Source organism: Symsagittifera roscoffensis, chromosome 7, assembly GCF_963678635.1.
Source record: "Symsagittifera roscoffensis chromosome 7, txSymRosc1.1, whole genome shotgun sequence".
NCBI classification, from domain to species: Eukaryota; Metazoa; Xenacoelomorpha; order Acoela; family Convolutidae; genus Symsagittifera; species Symsagittifera roscoffensis.
Genome location: NC_087068.1, coordinates 24,760,725 through 24,781,441, shown reverse-complemented (window position 1 = coordinate 24,781,441; position 20,717 = coordinate 24,760,725). Strand labels below are relative to the sequence as shown.

The following is a 20,717-nucleotide window of genomic DNA, read 5'->3' as shown; positions in this document are numbered from 1 at the left end:
TTCGCTAAATAGAATTTGTGTTCCGAAATTTGAAGAGTTCGGCATTTTTGCCAGTTAATCGCACGAGAAGCTGTTTCAACGCTACTTCAAAGCATTTCGAATTTTACTTCGCATTATTGCGACGCGTTTTTTAAACATTGCAACGTGCCTTTAGCAATTCAATCATTGACCCTTGACCTCAAGCATGACAAGATCAATTTGAACGGAGGTCTAAATATTTGTACATCTATGATTTCGTGACGGTCCCTGACCTTTCTTGATTATTTGGGGTACACTGAGAATAACTGCCCCAGATGTGCTATTGGGTGATTCGGACCCGTTTCGAGGGGTGTATCCCTCTTGTTCACAAATATTTCCAGAACCCGTTTCATGGTAGACCAAATTTCCCATAGAGTCTTCACTTAAGACATTATTTGCATCCTCCATTGTCATAGCAGCTCCTACTTCTTCATTGATAACTGGGTTTAAATTTGCATAATGATTTTGATGTTGAGTTTGTAATTGCAATTGCTTTTCGAAAGGTACGAGCTGAGATGCAGTCGGAAAGAACGTGCCGCCGGGATACATAGCTGCCGATGTTGCCGAGGCTGTAGCGTAGCACACTAAATTGTTTTCACGGTGTCCCATTACAGAACTATCGCCGTAAGGAACTAACGGCATTTGATTGGTTGATGCACATAGCGACATCTGATTGGCTGATGCGTGAAACGGATGTTGAAAAGGCAAACTCATTTGACCTTGAATCCCGAGCATTGAAGTTGTGGCAGCGGCAGCTGCTGAGTTCAAATCACAACTTACGAAAGCCGAGTTTGCAGCAGCTGCAATCGGCAACATATACTTATTAACCATTGTTCATTCAATTATACCAATTAATGTGTAATTGCAAACATAACAGTACAAAAAACGCTTCCAATTGAATCTTCAGGAGTGCATATTTGATGTGTTCAAAACTGGAATCAAGTTTTTGATTTTTTGGTAGACTTCGGATTTTAAGACTAAGATGATTGGCTGATTGAGGTTGTGATTGGAATGATTGTGGTAAGTGATTCAACAGGGTGACCAACCAACCAATTAAAGACCTAGGTGACATTTTACTGTTATCTCCATCATCTATCGTGTTTCCGAGGTTAAAATGATGTGTAGTTTGTATGAATAACCACCACTAAAAAACAATGATATTTGTGCAACTCGGCTTTGTGGAATATGATACCATCATGCCACACCCAGTTAGCATCGCTACATTATGATTCATTCCACCATTATCCTAAATTGGTTGGTGGCCCTGAATTAAGTGATATGTTAGGCCAGTCAGTTCACATGACGGAGTTAAGATAGCTCAGCTAAAGGGGATTTAAGCTCATCTGACCGTATCTCTCTCGCTTCTTTCAACCCCAGCCCCCTCCCGAGAAGCAAGAGAGATGGATGAGATATGATTGGATGATAGTGTACACATACTTGCACGATTTGACTGACAAAGCACCCCTACAATCACACAGTACACAATAGTTTACAACCCCTTCTGGTTAGAAATCGGTTAATTTATAGTTCGTTTTTTTAATAGTAACAAAAACCATCTAAGGAAAAATCTGTCAGAATTGGCAGCCATTTTAAATACAATTAAACCATCTTCAATTTTTTCTACAAACGCCTTATATCATCTGTTTAGCTGTTTTCTAATGGAAAATAAGTTCGAAAAAATCTAGAATAATTTGTTTCTCAACCACAAAAAATCTTCAGATATTATTTTGCTTTGCACCGCCTTGAAGTTGCCATTATGTCATATATTACAGGCTTGTTATGCAACTGTTTATGTTATATAACAATCACAAACAAGTATCAACTTACTCCAAACAGATAGTTTTCAAAATTGTCTTTCTGGAGCAGGCTAGCACTTAACTCTTGTTGGGACATAAGAAGTCCATCAATTTCAATAAGACACCGTCAACGACCTTTTTACTACCCTCACCTATTCTATTCTCACAAATTCAACATTGAAGTTTGACCCGCGGTTTTACACAGTTATGTATTGAAATGAAAACCAAGTAGAGTCCAAAATGTACAATGGAGAATTCAGAATTTAACATTACAGGATTCAGTATTCAGTTTAAGGTTCGAGCAAAAAATTATACTGGTGGTAAAAAGATTCGTTGACGGTTTAATGATTAATCATTGTAAAGTGGGTCAGTCAATACAGTAGTTTGATGACGTAATCATAAGGAGTAATGTGTGAATTAAAGAATGACTCATGTGATTGCATGACTCACCCTCTCGCTGTTGGGAGGGCAGATGGGCCGCAGCCTGGGCCTGAGCCACTGCTGCTGCCTGGGCCTGAGCTGCCGCAACCGTCGCCGCCTGGTGTCCCGCCAAGGACGCGGCCGCCGCCTGCATGACTGCCGCCTGCTGCATGGAGGCCGCCAGCTGCGCCTGCTGACATTGGGCCGCAACCACCAATTGCTGCTGCTGCTGCGCCTGCGCCGCCACAACCTACAAAAAAGCCAAATAAAAGTAATATTACAAAACGTTCTAACTACATAAGATATTGCAAAGCTTCATTTAATAGTACAAAAAACTGATATGGCTTTAAATATGATACTACATTCGACTCTACGAGAATACTTTGAGTTAGCTGATTTGGCAAAAAACCCACACTAGACCATAGCTGGTGCCCCCTTTCGACAGTGGTTGGAGCAAAAAACGACTGAAAAGTTGATAGTGGTTAAGGTACCTGCTGCTGCTGCTGAGATTGCTGATGCTGGATCAAAGCTGCCATCAATTGGTGGTTGTGATGCTGAGGGCTGGGGTGCTGAGAGCTGCTGCTGGAATGCGGCGATAGCTGCAAGTGATGGTTGGCCCCCGCCCCCGGCGGTGTTTGGGGAGCCCCCGGCTGCTGCGTGGTTGCCCCCGCCCCCGTTGGTGGGGATGAAGCAGCCACCGCCAAAAGCTGCGCCGTTGCCAATTGCTGCTGCTGGTAAGAAGTTGCTCCCCCCGTAGGAACTGAAACAAAACAACGCAAACGCCTTAATCTTTTTTTTCTAAATCTAAAATGTTTCAAATGCCAAGAATTTGCCTCCGAAATAATTAGAAAAAATCTATACTTTCTAAATTATTAACAAAAACCATTTCGAAAATGATTTTTAAAAAACTTCAGTTTTTTAAATTTATTATTTTCACTTTTTTCCACGCTTTTGAGCGCATTTAATCGAACTTAGCAAAATTAATGAGTTTTGTTTTGAAAAGTAAAATTTAACAAACGCTTGGCAATGAATTATAATATAACCATGTAGACAATGACAATGACATAATACCAGTGTTAAAAGAGCAAACAACGCTTCACTTGACAACCCAAATGATTTGAGGCTAAAGTTTGAACCTCAGTTTCAGTTTCCAGAGGACACAGGACGTTGACTTCACAATTTGACATCAGTTTTAATTAGTAAATCACTTTAACGGAAAGGATGGAATAACTGTCCGAACAATGATTGACTTGAAGTATGAATTTTTTCAAATAAATTTGGTTAAAAAGGCTAATTTTTTTTAAAACTACTGATATATTGTCAATATTGAAGAGGAAAAAACCTACACATTGAGTAATACTCTTGTATTTTAAGGAAAAAACTCAAAAAAAGGAACCAAAAAAAACCTAGAATATCCACGTGACAACGGTTTTTTTTCAAATAAAACCATTTATGACAATACTGTACAAAAGCGTCATTTAAACAATCGTTTAACAATTTAAAACGTTTCAACAGATTAAGTTAACTGGCACAAAATAACTTGAACAGTTGGTTAATAGTTAGTGTTTATTTCATGTTGTTGTGGTTGTTTACAAACCTGAATGGCGTGCTCTGCACCTGGGCTAGGCCGAGCTGCCCTACAAGTAACTGCTGGATGATTTCTGCACACAAACAACAACATTTAGAACCCTAGTTTAGTTTACGTCATTGATGGTGTAAGTGATGAAGTTTATGATTATGTAAACTCAACATTCGTTAAGGTATAGTTGCGAATCTATCCAGAAAAGATAGTTTAAGAAAATACATCTATGAGCTTTGGTCATGCACGTAAAATGAGTTGCGTTAAATTTTACCCCATGTGAGTTTCTCCAAAGTTTTAGATAATTGAGCCGAAAAAAAATCAAAATCTGATTACTCATGCAACCAAATTTTATTTCCCCCGAGTGCTTAGTAGAAATGCAAGGCTTCAGAATAAAATATCACTGAAAAAGAGCTATTTGCTTGGGGCTACATTTTTTCAATATTAGAATCTGCTTAGCTGTACCTTACAAACATAAACATACAAGGATATAGTGATACTTTTGAAGTTAGAAGCGAAAAAAAGGCTAATATACGTGCTTTAATCTAATCGGGCACATCGAATTCTTATGAATTTTGGTTCTCGGGTGCAAGTATCATAGTAGGCTCTCTGAAAGATGAGTCCTAAAATTATGTGTCGTTATGGTAACATGCGCTTGGTGGATCCATTTTCAATACTGGTTTTCGTAATGGACCCATCTTTCATAATGGCTATTGCTATGAGCACCGACAATTGTTAGACTTACCAATTGGCATTCCGGTGAGTGCTGCTTGCTGCAAGAGTGCCGCCTGCTGCAGTTCGGCCAATGAGATTCCGTGTGACGCCGCCACTGAAATTAGGGCTCCGTCAACATTCATTGTCATGTACATCACTAGTTATAACTTCTAACTTTAAAAAAAAATAACTAGCTTCAATAAAAATTGGTTTCTACTAAGTTGGAATTCTACATTTTTATAAAACTAACGTAGAAAAAAAATGAGCTCATTAGCTTCTTAGCAAATCTAGCTTCATCAATAATGCTTTTTTATAGTAGAAAAAACTGATCTATCTAAACCAAAAACGGTGAAAACTGCAAAACTTCAAAATTGAGATGTTTAAAATGAAGTTTTTTAAAATGAGTAGTAAACAAATTGGGACAAAATGTAAAGTAAAATGGTTATATATCTTGGGAGAGAATAAAAAACAAAGTTTATTTGTACTCAAGTAACTACATATGTTCTGAAGAGAAAGAAAATGTGATAAAATGAAGTGATGCTCAGATAACAAAAATTGCAACGTGTACCTTCAAGAGCGGTTTCTAAAATTTGCGCTAAATTCTTTTTTGCTCTAAAAATTCAACAGATTTCGCATCATTTCGTCAAAACGTGGTTTCGCATTTCTGACTTTGATAGAATTTCCCCTCTATTTCGCTCATGACTAAGCAGGCGCTTCTTAATTAGGTCTGATAAAATAATTCAATTGCTGAAATGAAAACCTTTTTCAGTCACATGGCGTGCCTATGAGCAAACGAGCTGCATCAAGGTTCTCCTTGATCTATTATTAACACCCTAATAAGCTCGTAGATGTTTTTATTTAGGACACGAAAAAAGTTGAAACAGTAATCAGACTTGAAAAATTGTTTGTATTAGCTTTCAAAGATGAGATTCGAAGTTGTCTGAACTTCAAAAATTAACGGTTAACTATTTTTTGGTAATTTGAAACATAAGGAAGTTGAAAAAGTAAAATTATACCAACTTTGAAGGCGTTGAACTCGCCTGATTAAATTTGGTCACTTCTTTCAGAAAAACAACGAAAAAAATCTTCTAATTCCTGTTTACGCGCACCATTACTCGGAAAAAAAGCATCAAGACAGGACGAGATAATAGATAGAGAAAATAATATCCAAGTGTGCCCAATAGCACTAGTATCATCTACGCTTTAAACAAACTGAGCCAATTAACAGCCGTAACATCAACCTGAACAAATGAACAAGGACGAGTTTAGCTTTTGTTGTCTTACTTATTTCGGGGAGTGTAGCGGAAGCGGCCAGTTGAGATGGGTGGTACAACAGGGGCTGGTTCTGAGCTGCGGGACTGTTACTGGGGTGATGTTGGTGGTGATTGGCCTGTTGATGTTGGAACGAGGAGGGTGGATGTTGGGGTCCCGTGGCGACAACTGAAGTGGGAGCTGCACCAGACACCGCCGACATCAGAACCCCATTGGGCACTGCTCCAGATGAACTACTCGTGTTGTTGTTTGCCTCGTCTGGAACCAATCAACATTATAATATTATTCATAAAACAGCGATAGTCTATTTTATAATGAATGAGGAAAGCTTTGGTACTCTGTTCAAAAATAAAATTTGTCAAAAGTTATCACATTGGTAAAATTTGACAAAAGATGATGGCGAAATAGAAAACATTTCGAAAATGCGAAGACTAAAAATGTCGAAAACTGTTCACCCATCGTTGCCCACTCTTAAGCATTACAATTTAGTTTTATTCACACTTTTATAAACCAGATCGTTTGCACAAAATAACTTTTATCTGTACTTAAATGTTGAAAACTCGGCACATTTTTTTCTTAAAACGTTACAAAATGCATTTTGTTTACAATTTCATTCGAATTTTATAATCATAGAACAATCTTTAAATAAATATTGAAAAATGTGGCTTTTAAACTTACCAGAACAGGTAGAAGTTTTGTCAGTTGGCGAATTAGTGTTGGGTGACGCGTGTTGTTGATTGTTGTGGTTGTTGTGGACTTGAATCGGACTTCCGTTGGGCAAATTATGATGGATTCCACGCAACCCCGAGCCCAATTGGTGGTGCGGTCCAATTAGCCCTACCATACAAAACAAATAAACAATCGTTAAAAACAAACTAACAATTGCTGAAGAATTTGTCAAAAATTGAGTTTTCAACTTTCTTTGTCAGCCAAGAGCTATTTGGAGCCTCATTAGAGATAAACTATTCCTACCCCTACGTTAAGAAAAAGTGACTGTTTGCTGTTTAAAAAAGGCAATATTTTGCTCAACTGACTTTTTTGCGGTGATTATTAAAGACATCAATTACTTGCAAGGTAAAAAAACTGCAAACATTTTGTTAGACAACAGAGAGAGGAAAAGCGAATAACTTTGACGTTTTAAACAACCGTTTTCTTCTTTTGTTAGCTGATATAAAACCGATACTGAAGTTATCTTTAAAAACAGCAATGGAGGACTTCTTCTATCTAATCACAATCGCAAAATAAACGACTTCTATCTAATCATAATCTCAAAAACGTGTACTCTCGGAAATTGACGGCTTTCAATCAAAAGATAGCTGACACAAAAAAGGCAAATAAATGAACATAAGCGAACCGAGTAGTTTTTTTCAGTTTTCGCAACCTCCAAAAATTGCCATTTTTACTTGAAGTATTATTCTTCAGCCCAAAAAGTTAACAATGAAGGTCTTCATTTAGCCTACCTTTATTTTCATCTGACAAAAATGATGTGTTGTTCAACTTTTAACTACCTTGTGAACTTTTTGGGCGAGAGAATAGTACTTCAAACAACAAGCACGGAGAGGCTAGAACAATAAACCTAATGATGGTCAAGTGAAGGCAAAGCAATTTCATATTTAACCATCGATTTTAGCTTATTTTCTTTTAAAGATCTTCAGGACTGACAGGTAATCTTGGCCCTTGAATCTTTTAATTTTAGGCTGGTTTTTGCGTTGCACCTACATAAATAATGCACCTGAATTTTGCACACGTCAGGAAGGTTTTAGTATTTATTGTAGTTAACAAATAGCAGTCTATAAAAATCACTCTATCCTTGGACATCTGTACCTTTTAGGTGAATATAAATATTGCAGCGTCATATCTGAACTTACCGTTTGGAGTGACTGAACAAGCGGGCGAGGCCAGTCCGTTCACGCTTCCAGGAGTTCCAGATGGCGAGTAGTAGGAACCTCCGGCAGCTGCAGCCGCCAAAATCTGCTGCTGTTGCTGCTGGGCCAACTGAAACACACACACCTCTAATTTATTAGAAATAACTGGTGAGCTAACTAATAATCAAAAAACAACAAAATAATAAACATTTAATCGGAGTCGTGCACCACGACTGTCTCCGAGAAACATGAAACAGAAAATTTAAACCAAAATCAAAACTGACGAGATAAGACTCTGCATTAGAATAAAAAAAGGTTTCAAATTTTTTGTTGCTTTACCCCAAAACTTTGCCCATATATCGCCATGTAAAATTTATCAGTTTATTCAAAAAATTCTACAAGAAGTCATTCACAATTTCCATTTTCTTTATTTTGGATTTAAAAATATCTCAAATGTGGCACGTTTTGTTCACATTATTTCACACTAGTTTGAAAAACCTGAGCTGTAGCAGGATTGAAGAATATTTAATAGTTTAAACACGACATCAAACTGCTTCCAACTGTGGAACGACTAAATATAACATCGAACACCTTAAATGCATAAAATGTACGACAGTCGCCAGCGGCAAACGGCAGCAATTAAATAAATGCTTCGTAAATATTCTAAAAAAAAACTACTCGTATCAGGACAAACTCTCATCTTTCGACTGCCTTTCATGGTATATGCATTAGTTCTTTGTTAACAATATTCAGAAAACGAAAAGACATTTATATTATCTCCCCTTCTCTAAAATACGCAGAAAAGAATTTTTTCGCGCCTATTAATAAATAAAATAAATAAGGTTAAACACTTTTTGTTCTGACCTCTGAAAGTGAGGAGGAACTTCGGCTTTAAGTGTTTCTTTTTCCACGCAAAATCAGGTACCACAAATAATCGTCGGAAGGAGTCGAGGATATATTATATTAAAGCCCTTGCAGTTTTGATTCGATCCCTTGTAAAAAAAACTTCCAAAAAACCCTCAGCGTAAAGAGAAACCGGTTTAAAATTTTTGATTTTTTTGCCATAACTTAAAATGATGGCCGATGAAATATTCTTTAAAATATGAGTTCAGAGCAGTGATTTTTTTCCGATGAGATTTACTTTTAAAGAAACCGTCAGAACTAGGTATTTGAAATATAAGAATTTTTTGTTCTCATGTCTGCTCATATTATCGATGTCTGCGAACGTAGGAACATAACAAAAAATTATCTAATAGCAGGTCAAAACCCTGTTAAGTTTCAACGATAACTTCAACTAGTTTATAGCTTTCGGATTAAAGTTTAGTTTTCGGATCTTGCTTAAGGTTGCTTTAGAACTGCAAATTTTAGTGAACAGTCTCAATTCGTCTGACTTAAACTATCGGTGTAAGATGTGTCTATTTTATGATTTAATTGAAACAATTTGCTGGCTTCAAATTAGTAGTATATGTATGAGCAAAGACTGAAAAATGCGCTCATTAGTTTTAAAAAAACCTTACCACACATCAAAAACTGGCACGCTATTATGGCAAAAATAGGTATTCAAACACTTTGCCCCGTTTTTGAAACACATAAAATTTCTATCGTAGCTATATTAATGGACTGCCTTAACCACAAAACGGTAATGCATCGGTGACATGATGTTTTAAAAAACTAAAATAAACGCCAAGTGGATCGCGTGATAATATTTAAGGGCGAAATGCGGAAACATGCAGTCAACGTTCAAAGTTATTGCAAACTTGTTTTCAACCGCAAAATGAACAATTATTTTTGCCCGTTTTCTCAGTTCAGTGAGCATATGAGATATTAGGGTGAAACTTTGACATGTGACCGCTGAAATTAATTAAGAGAGTCTGACCGATTGAAAGTTTGCCTTGGCCCATATGTGCGTAGAAACTACGGATAAAAGAAAAGAAAACAACTGCCTGAGCCAGGAGTAAAAAAATGAAGACTAATTCTTTTAACGAGAATGAAACTTTTATGCCCTAGCCGATAATTCCAGAATCACTCAAGGATAACCGGTTACTTTGCAAGTAGCACAGAATGTTCTGAACATAGCCAAAGAAAAATTTAACAATTGTCGTTTTGTTTCTGCGTGGCGGAATAAAAAGATCTGAACGAAAAACTGGTACTAAGGAATGTTCTACAGTCATAGTAAAATAAGCAAAAGTTTTTAAAAAATGACTAGGAAACGAAAAATATATATTTTGAAAAACATCCAAAAATTTTTTCAAGCATCCGAAGTTTTTAATTTCCAAATTGCGCTAAAAAAAATTCAAAAACAAATTTACTTGAGTAAAACTATGTTTTCATGGCCTAAATTAAACAAAACTAAGGTATTGTAAGTCTGCACGCTCAAATTTAAACTAAAAATCAAAATTTTTAAACCAGTTTTTCTCGATACTTAGACAATTTTTTGAAAATTATTTTATATTGTTCGATTTACGACTGAAAAGGCTTCAAAAGATATATCATTCGACGCATTTCCATAATTATTTGTGATACCTGATTTTGCATGGAAAACAAAAGGAAAAAAATTAAAACACCAGAATACTAAGTTCCTCCCCATTTTTCATCTGGTCGGAACTAAAAAATCATCCAAGATAACTTTTGATGGCTGCTTTATGCATTAGCAAGTCCACTTGATTTTTTTGTGTCATTTCATTTTGGCGAATACGACATAAAAACTTCATAGTTGTCAAAAAGAAGTCCTCTTCAATTTTCGCCGCCATTCTAATCTTTTTTTTTTCATCTCCTTTTTTCTTTGTTTTTACGGAATAAGGACCAAGCCAAACTTATACGCTTCCCAATATATAATTTTGAGTCTAACACTAAAATTCAATAAATTGTTCGCCGTGATGTTTCCATAACAACCTCTGAAACTAATCATGATTGACTGATTTATAACAGCTCTAAAACAAAATTCTTCAAGTTTGATAAGGCCAGACCCTTTCAATTACTTTTATCTGACCTGAGTCAATGTTTAGACCCGATATCGTGTACTGCTCCCGAGAAAACGACAAAAATGTACAAACGTTTTCATTCATTTTTCTGGTGAACACTAGAGGTTGCAATAATTTTCAACACTGACTGTAAGAGTGAATTGTGCAAATATAAATAGGGGCACAAAAATTGGGCAAAATAGCTCAAAACTGGAATTAGAGCCAAATTGTGCGAAATATGAAGCTCGCCACTTTCATCCGCCCAAAACCGTTATCTCGATAACCAATTTTAAAAAATATTTGTTCACATCGGCACGAAACATAATACACATTGAGCATTTTAAAACATGGTCTTCGGAGTACAGGTAACAAAAGCGCATGTCTGTAATTACTTTTAGTGAGGGCTCGCGGTCAACTAATACGTAATACGTCAGTAAATGACGGCACTGAATATGACTGGAAAACACTAAGACAACATAATTCTATACCGACTGATGACATTCAAATTAACCAAATACGAAAATGATGGGACACTTAAAACTGGCCTTCAATTTGGCCGAACTCATTTGAGACACTAAATTACTTTCAATTACATAAACCATTTCTATTTTTATAAAATAATTCGGCCAAATTTAACTGTAAAACAAGTACAAATATACACGGAAGGAGGAATCGTACAAAACAGTACAGCGCCTTGCGGAACACCACATTTTACAATACCTTGCGGAACACCACAAGTCACTTCAGAAGTAGCTGCTCTTTTCAGCTCCAAAATTCGACTCTCAGTATGTCGCTTTGAGCTTGAAAATATAAGTCTTGAGATAAGAGCTTTATATACGCATAGTAATTTTCAGTTTATAGCACCAAGAAGGATTCTCTAAATAGTGATCAGGCTTCAGAATAGTTTTAATTGAAGAAAAATTGTCATATTTATATGTTCCTGAACATTTTTTGGATGATCTTACGATAGCGGATCCATTTATAAAAAAATATTTCCATAACTGGAGCATCCAAAAAATCAGAATTGACAATTATGTATATTGTTCCCAAACTGACCTGAGAGTATGCGGTGGCGTATTGCGCAGCCAGAAGAGGATTGGCACCTGGCGCAGCTGGACTGTTGGCCGAAGCGGCAGCTGCCATGCCGGACATCTGGGCGTTGAAGTGTTGCTGCATCTTCCTTATTGCTCGCTCTCTTTCAGTGTCTGCGAATTTCACCACGATGCTAGACGAAGCTCCCTGAAACAAGTTTTCTTCTTTCAAATCAACTCAAATTTTGGATGAAAAACCAATAAAAAATCGAATTAGTTTAGAATTGAACAATAAAACGAAACTCTAATATTGAAGCTCAACTGAAGTAAAAAAAAAAGTCAACGTTTTTGGTTTTTAAGACGATAAGCGGGTTCTTAAGTTCATTAGAAAAAAAATTAAAAATTGCGCTTACTTGGGGTGAACGTTAAAATATTTGTCAACTAATGTATAAAAAAGAGAAGTTTGCAGAAGCTGAGAGGAAATGGTTCAATTGAATCGTTTATACACTAGGTTTTTGCCGTGCCAAAACGGAACTTGAGCTGTTGAATTGTTTTTCAGAGGAACAAAAAGTGAACAAAAGTTTTAAAATGAAGTTAACAAACAGAATAGTTGTAACTTGGAAACAGGGGACGATAAAAACAAAATGGTGCATTAAATTTACAGCAAAAAGTTAGAATTGCACGAGATGAAAATTGAAGTTGCGATAAATTATTGATAATCAGACAAGAACAGTGCTGAATTTTATTAAGTTACAGCGAAATATTGCAATAATAAATCAAGAAATGTGAAAAAGAACAGGTTAATGCAAAGCGGGAAGCAATAACAAAGTGAAAAATGATTAATTCAACTAGTTTTATTATCAATCAGTCAAATTGAAGCATACACGCAATTACACATTGCCGCCAAAGATGTAGAAATTTATTAAAATAAAAAATAAGAATTTTCAAATTGTGGTGAAAACGGAAAAATCACTTCTGATTTTGAGTTTGATCCGTTAAAAAATGGCCTAATTAAGAAGTAATCTCTAGTCAGCGCGGAAGCGATGTACTTCAGTGACCAAGATTCGAGTCTGCAGCGAGAGTGATATTGTTTTAATTTGGTGGTGGTATCTGTTATAAGCAGGACACGCTTTTGATTATCTCGACATTTTTAGACAAATTTGGTAATTTTTAGAGCGAAACAGCGACAGAAAAATGCATTTACCTAATTTTGAGCAAGACCAATTTCTTTTGAGCGGAGGGATTCTAAGTAACTATTATTTAAGAAGAACTTTAGCAAAATGATTCAAAATAAAGTTTGACAAATGAGCAATTACTGATAGTTTTTCTAATTAAAAAAAGCTTTTTGATTGTTAGAATAGAACGAATCCTTTAAAAGGAAACTGCTAGCTAATATAGTGAGAGGGGGCAACAAAAACGGTATTAAGTGAAGAAATGGCTGCAAAAATGATTGTTGCTCAACAATGGGAGCAAAAGTTGGCAAATTTCAACAAAAATAACTAACTGGTAGTTATTATATGTTTATAACTGACTCGTCTCTTGTTGATTTTTGTGTAGTTAATAGCCTCATCAGAGCTAAAAGAGGGAAAGAAAATGGGCCAATTTTGAAAAAGAAATGAGAAAAAAATTGAAGAGGCACAAAAAGAAGAAAAACAGCAGAAGTCGCAAAACAACAGGGAACGGAAAAGTATTTACATTTTTATAATACCATTAGCTAAATGTACACTCAACGGGCTGACTAGTATTAGATTTATTATCAAAAGTATTAGCTACCGAATTAAAATTTATATTAGCAGTTCTAGTTTATAACACATGTTCTCAGACCAACCCCCCAAACTTGCAATTTCCTATTTATTGGGATGGCAATATAGAAAATAACAAGTAATTGCATAGTTTCAAGTACAAAAAAAAAGAAAAATGTAAAAAAGTACCTTCCCGTTGAAGGCTGAAGTTATTCAATTGTCAAAGTTGAAAACATTTCAGGTAAAAGTATTTCATTCATGAATTTCTATGACTGCAAAAAAGGGCTGGTAATGTGAGCAGCTTTTTCTTCAGTACAACAAAAGGGATAAATCTCATATTTCGACATTTTCTGAATTCTTTCCGCCCTCGTTGCTAGTGGAGCTAATTTATACATCCAGCCTATTTAGAATTGTCATTAATCATTCAGAAACCCAGCGAAGTCATTAATTAACCAAACAAATGACTAACCAACGGAGAGGACGAATAGTAAATATTCATTTTTTACATTTTCCGGAGCTTTCAGATTTTTTGCGAGAATTTTCAATTCCAATGAAACGCATGACTCCAGTTGAAGTTTCACAAGCAACGATGGAGTGCTTAAAAAAATTTAGGCAAAAGATATATTTGAATTGTTTTTTACAGAAAAATGAGGCTGCATTTAACAATCCCATCTCTCATAAGTAAGTCAGTAAAAGTTCGCAAACGTAAGCCCAACAAAGTGGAACAGCAATTAACAGCCGCACACTTTTGGTGGAGTAAAACCTACAGGGTGGAATTTCAGACGGCGGAAATGTAACTGACAGGCTGTAAACGAAAGATGCTATTTGCAATTACAAACGAAGACCTAGTTCCAATTCTGCAAATCGAAAAAATATATAAACTAAAAGTACATTTGTAACGAGGATAGCCTGTTGATGTGCAAGTTGCATAGAATGCTCCAACCACAATGATTTAGTAAGAAAATATTAAGAATCTGAAAAATTTAAAAAGAAATCCGAAAAAAAAAAAAAAAAATGGACAGCAAAATTGGAAAAACAACATTTCTCGCGATACACTAATTTTGAAAGAATCTCTGCGTCTTTTTCTCGGAAAATAAACATGGCGACTTGCCTCGACGAGAAAAGTAAAAAGTTAGAGAGAGTACAAATTACTCACCGGCATGGTCCTGGTGCCGTGGATCTTCTCTATGGACTTGACTGCCTCTCCGTGTTCCTTGAACTTGATGAAGGCGCAACCTGAACAAAACATTATTCTTCATATAACTTCACATACCATTAAAAATCCCAAAAAAATGCAAATTGAATTTCTAATCGATTTTTTTTCAAAAGTAAAGAAAAGCTACTATTTAAAAAGTAATACATTTGTTGAGCCAAAAAAGCAACTTGAAACCATTTCGAAAACACTTACACTATTTCACACGTAACCAGATTGATATGGTTTTGCAAGTAAAAATTAATTTTAAGTTATAAACAGTATTTTTGACTGGTTGAACTAAAATGACGGGTATCGAGTTACTGGTGAAACGTATTCGATTATGCAAGGCAGTGTAATGAGACTCTAATGAACTGAAAATCGATCCTATTCTTACCCCGAGACTCTGAAATCAATAACCGTGGACTCAAAAGCGAAAGATGCCAATTATTATGCATAAACTGCAATATCGTTGTTTCATGAAAAATTTACTTAGTTCATAGATCCAAGGTTACTTAGCAGTTGAAAAGACACATCCATCGTACGAGGTCGAGATATATCATATTAAAACCCTTTTAGTCGGCCAATTTTGGGAAATTTTTCTCTAAAAAAACTCTTCACCGCTAATTTAGTGTATTTTGGCGTCGAAAACTTAGATTAAAATTTTCAAGTTCGAAAAAAGAAAATTTTTGGTGACTAATTTATTATTAAAGGTTGAGAAAATTAGCAAACTCTTATTGCAACTTTTTTAAATGTGGTTTTCATTCTGAACTAATAACTTTTTTCTGAATACCGGATTGGGCAAATATTTTATTACAAAAACAGACAAAAATATTACCTTTTTGGGCACTCATTGTCAGACCAATTCGTTAAATTTTGAGAAATTGTGATATACAATAGCTTTTACCGTTTATAATGATAGCAATTTTGAAACAAAAGGGCGCAAGACTAATTATCTTTTTATTTTAATGATGAAATTTCGTACCAATAATAAGCAATAGCAAGCAGGAAAGTTTTACTAATATTTGCTTGTCTGCCGGCATATTATTTCCGAAACACATTCACAACAAATTGTGCTTAACTGCAGCAATCAATTTCAGCGTTACGCCCGTTTTTAATCATTTGACAAAAATGAAAAATGTCACAAGCTTCTCAAGTTAATTTTTTTTTCAACATGGTGAAAACGTCACGCATTATTAAGCAAAAAAGACTATAAAGACTACGTTTTTTTTCTCATTAAACTGAATAAGACCGGCGTAGTGCAAATAATTGGAAATCAGGCTCTGAAAAAAATCTATTCTACTGTAAATTGGGGGAAATATCAGTGCCTTAATAGTAGAATGAATGAGCTCATTTTTAGATAAATATTTTTTAAGTATAGTCTTTTGGAGTAATTTGGCGTTTCCTCGTAATTAATTGCTCAATAATGACTAAAATGAGCTTTAAAAATAAGAGTAAGCACCATACGTGAACGAGCTATTTCAGCTTCAGGGCAAGGAAAAGAGCGATAAATAATGAAAAGTGAAAAGAGAGAGTGCTAAAAATCTGGAGGGCGAAGATTACCGTTTTTCAACACATTTGCGGGCTCTAATTTCCCTACAGCCAGGGTAAATTATAACACATCACAGGAGCAATAACAAACAATGAGCACCAAAATATGCAAGGGCGCCACTGGGTCGTGACCAAAATTGCCAAGGTTGAAAAGAAGTAACTGAAAACTCCCAATTGTTCACACTTCCGATCGATGCTCCCCAATAATTACACAACGACCAATTGCTTAACGAGCGAAATTCACCAGTTTTTTATCACCGCCCACTATTTAATACGATGAATTTCAATTAGGACAACATCTAATTTTCCCTCTTCATTATGGGGTCTAACCTTGTCTTTTTTCTCAATACATAGCTAGAAACAATACTTCAATTTCAATTTAACTGGGCTCCTACACTTTATTCATGCAGAATTATACCTAAAAACAACCTCAGAAAATCCAATTTACACCTATTTTTGTCAAAAAAACTTCGCTTTATAGATAGATATATTTTCATTTTTCCGTATACTTTTACATCAGTTTTTTTTCGGCTAACTACAAATTAAAAATTAGGCTTGCTGATCTGTCGATTTGCTGATATTTCATCACTGTTTCCACACTAAAGAAAGCTGGACTACCACTTCACACTTCATTCTAATATTCGTCATGCTGGCTGTATTGACGAGTCGGCTTTATTATTTTTTGTCAGTCTATCGGTAAAATTTAATGTTTGAATAATATTGGATAATTATCAATTATCATACTCTGTGAGTCAATACTACAGAAAACAGCTTACGGTGCAAAACGGTTTTTTCTCTACATCAAAAAAGAAACTGATACCAAGGATAGCCTGTTACTGTGCAATTAGCCGGTTACTGTGCAATTTTTTGACCACAGTCTTAATAATTTTTTTTTTCAAATTAGTTTCGTTTTTTTTTCTGCGTGGTGTGATAAAAGGATCTGAACGAAAAACTAGAACTTCAGCATATTTGAGAGTCATAGTAAAACAGGCAATTTTAAATAAAAGTTTCGAAAAACTGAAAAATTACTAGAACAACGAAAAAAAAATGGTAGTGTTTTTTTTTTTGAAATTTTTCAAATTTTATTTCTTGAGATTTTCGATCTTTTTGATACCTAGTAGGGCGCTGAAAACTAACTTTACTCGAATAGATCTTACTTTTCCAGCCTTCAATTAAGCATAAAAAAAACCAGACCACTTTTTCGAAATAAGACGAAAAAAAAAAATTTAAAACCAGTTTTTTTCGACACCAGAAAAAAATTTTGGAATTTTTTTTAATGTGGTTCAAAGCACGACTGAAAGGGCTTTAATATGAAATATCACTCAACCCAGTTCAAAGATTATTTGCGGTACCTTAGTTTGCATGGAAAACCAAAGAAAAAAGAAACTAAAACTCACCCGAATACAAAGTTCCTCCCCATTTTCAATGGTTGGAACAGTAAAACTAATCGGCCTGTTTTTGTGCAAACCATTTGAAAAATCGGAAGAGCTTGTATTCGGATGTATTTCAATTTTTTTCTGTTTTTCACGCAAAATCAGCTACCACAAATAAGCATTGGAGAGAGTTGAATGATATATCATACAAAACCTCTTTCAGTCGTGATTTGAACGACCTTAGAAAATTCTGAAAAAAGTTCTGAAAATTTCGATTTTTTGTCTAAATTGAACGAGTGAAGCCGGCAAGCACGCTTATTCATGCTTAATTTAGGCCGTTTACAATAGCTTATTTATGCTTAATTTGGGAATCAAAAACTTCAAATAAACTTCTGCAGAAAAAAATTTGAAACTTGTGAGCACAATTATGTGTAACTTGTGAGCGCAAGTAACACATAAACTCCGACCACTTTCAAAAGCAGAGGAGAAGCGTCACTTGCACTTCAACAAAGGCGTAGCATTGCAAGCTAGCGAACAAAAAAGAAACGGAAATAGCAGTTAAAAAAAAGAAAAATTCAATTTCAAAAAAACAGTTGAGAAACAGTTTTTAGTACTGATCATGCGACCACTCAGCCAAAAACACGTGAGCCGAAATTGAGCCGAAAACACAAAAAAATCTGTCAAAAATTGGTTGTCATGAAAAATTTTGAACGATCAAATTGAAAATTTATACCACAACCAACCTTAACTATTTGCCCTTCAAACGATACAAAAAAAATGATCAAGCCGGCAAACATCAACCGAAATCAATAAGGACAAATTGAGCGACTCACTTTTTCCCTGATAATTTTCAATTTCACACACTGAAGAAAAACCAAGTCCGACCGGGACTCAAATCCGAGACATTAGGGGGCAGAGACTAACGCGTTAACACCAGGCCAAGTACTTACGGACTTGGAAAGTGCTAGGGATCAATAAAAATTAATTTCAACTTCTTACAATTTTATAAGAAAAGTTGTTTATGGGAAAAAGCCTATAGTTCCCAAATACAATTTTCTTTTTAATGACCAACTAATTCTTTTACATTGCATTTTTCTACTTTTTTTTCTTTGATCCGTTTTTAATACGTGCTTTGCTAAGAGCAAAGCCCTATCCTTCAAGTTTTGAACTTAATCATAATCGACTACTGTTGTATTCAAAAATTGATTTTTTGAAAAAAAAATTTAGGAGTAAGGAAGCACTAAATGAAGCTTCGGAAGTAAAAGTAAAAATTTACACGGCTTAAATAACCATTTTTATCCTAAAACGTTACTAGCTAGCTGGTTTTGCTGGCTCGAAATTTGATCAAAGGCAAAAACTTTCAAACCGGTTTTTCCCGACATTGAAAAATTTAATTCGAATCACGTATCAAAATATTTCGAATCATGTCATAAAAGACTCTAAGACAGTTTATCATTCACTCACTCCAATTATCATTTTAGATTCCTGGTTTTGTGAGGAAAAAAAACTAGAAAAAAAACTACTCAAGGACAAAGCTTATCGCTTCTCCCTACTGTCATTAATGGGACCAAAATCTAATTAATAATATATATAATTCACCCAGTGGTTTGCTTAAAAAAGTTTTCTGACGGTGTGAGGAACGTGTTTGAAAATAATTTGTCAAATTTTTTTGGTTAGCCATTTCGAACTTTTCGCGGTCTGCCGAAACCCCAAAATTACCATAATTGTTAGTATTCCCACATCCCCCATTACTCATTGAACGAGCTATTGATGTTACCTTTGCTCTGTCCGTTGGTGTCTCTGAGGATGGTGCACTCTTCTATGGTACCATAGTCTCCAAACAGACTCTTCAGGTCATCCTCGTTCTGCGTCTTTCCCAACATGCCCACAAACACCTTCCGATCTAAACACCACACAAACATCAGTGAACAAACACAAGTCAATTACAAAAAAAAAAACAGCTGAAATAATACATATATTAAATAATACATATATTATATAAAAACTATATATTTTTTGAAAATTTATAAATTTATAATTTATAATAAATCAAAACTTGAATGGAAACTTATGTGGATTGAGAGTGGAACGATACCCCTTAACTATTGCATGACACCCATTTTTGGCGACCATTTCAAAAAAAAATTTCCATAAAAACAATTTGCATTAATTTAAACTTTGATTTAAATTTAAATTTATTCAAATGTAAATTTTAAGTAAATTAACTTATAGTTCCGACCATTTGAAAAATAAGGAGGAACTTTGTATTCAGTTTTAGTTTTTTTTTTCCACGCAAAAGCAGGAACCACAAATAATCATCAGAATAATGATCATTATAAAAACCTTTTCAGTCGTGATTCGAACAACCTACAAACTTTTGGTTTTTGGTCTCATTTCGAGCTATTAAGAGCGTGCAGGCCTACAATAGCTAATTTAAGCTTAGTTTAGGCGGTGATATTATAATTTTACACAATTAAAGTTGGCTTTTGGTGTTTTCTTAGAGTCATTTTGGGAACCAAAAACTTCGAGAATTCAAAAAATTTCGGCAAAAAAATAAAGAAAACATTTTAGAATTTTATCTTTTTTTTTTCGTTTTTCTACACATTTTTCTACAAAAACGGTTTTTCAATTGGTCTAGTTTGCTATGACTGCCGATTATACTTAAGTTCTATTTCGTTCAGATTTTTTCTATCACACCACGCAGAAAAAAACGACAAATTTAAAAAAAACTTTTTTTTTGTATTTTTGTAAAGACTATGGTCGGAGCATTCTGTGCTACTTGCACAGTAACCGGCTCTCCTTGTTAAAATGTAAATTATTAAATCGATCAATTTAATTCAAAAAATAAATTGACCGAGCGGGATTCGATCCGCCGCCAAAGTACCCATTTTACTAGTGTCAAATCATTTGCAAATAGACAATCCCGAAAAAACTGTTTTTAATTTCTTGTTCAAAATTGCAAAATGTATACAAAATTGGCAAACAACTGCTGAAAAACTGATTTCAGAAAAATTTTTAAAAACTTCAGCAGAATCTAAATATTTTCGAAAAATTTTATTTTGATGCCAACAATTTTATAATTTTCCTAAGCAATTTTATTTAATTTTAAATCTATATTTTTTAAATAGTCATTACTCCCTCAAAAAATATTAAAACTGAGGGGAAGATGTGCATTACAGCCTCAATATATACTAAAATTGAGGG

General features: G+C 34.8%; 2 protein-coding genes across 8 annotated transcripts in view; both read right to left on the bottom strand.

The window, feature by feature from the left end:
• The window catches only part of LOC134851365 (small ribosomal subunit protein eS8-like), a 478,345-nt gene that overhangs the window by 324,520 nt on the left and 133,108 nt on the right, over positions 1-20,717 (bottom strand). The gene's annotated exons all lie outside the window — the stretch shown is intronic.
• LOC134851048 (CUGBP Elav-like family member 3-A) overlaps positions 1-20,717 on the bottom strand; it is a 41,900-nt gene that overhangs the window by 4,778 nt on the left and 16,405 nt on the right. For 3 of the 6 annotated variants that reach the window (XM_063866932.1, XM_063866938.1, XM_063866937.1), the window contains 10 exons: positions 19,291-19,416; positions 14,554-14,633; positions 11,681-11,863; positions 7,668-7,794; positions 6,478-6,636; positions 5,812-6,057; positions 4,559-4,642; positions 2,726-2,994; positions 2,265-2,484; positions 1,456-1,482 (listed from right to left, as the gene is read on the bottom strand). In XM_063866932.1, the coding sequence (XP_063723002.1) occupies positions 1,456-1,482; positions 2,265-2,484; positions 2,726-2,994; positions 4,559-4,642; positions 5,812-6,057; positions 6,478-6,636; positions 7,668-7,794; positions 11,681-11,863; positions 14,554-14,633; positions 19,291-19,416 (1,521 nt within the window). Of the gene's footprint in view, positions 1-1,455; positions 1,483-2,264; positions 2,485-2,725; positions 2,995-3,831; positions 3,896-4,558; positions 4,643-5,811; positions 6,058-6,477; positions 6,637-7,667; positions 7,795-11,680; positions 11,864-14,553; positions 14,634-19,290; positions 19,417-20,717 lie in introns of all 6 variants that reach the window. The other 3 variants (XM_063866934.1, XM_063866936.1, XM_063866933.1) reach the window with 3 other exon arrangements.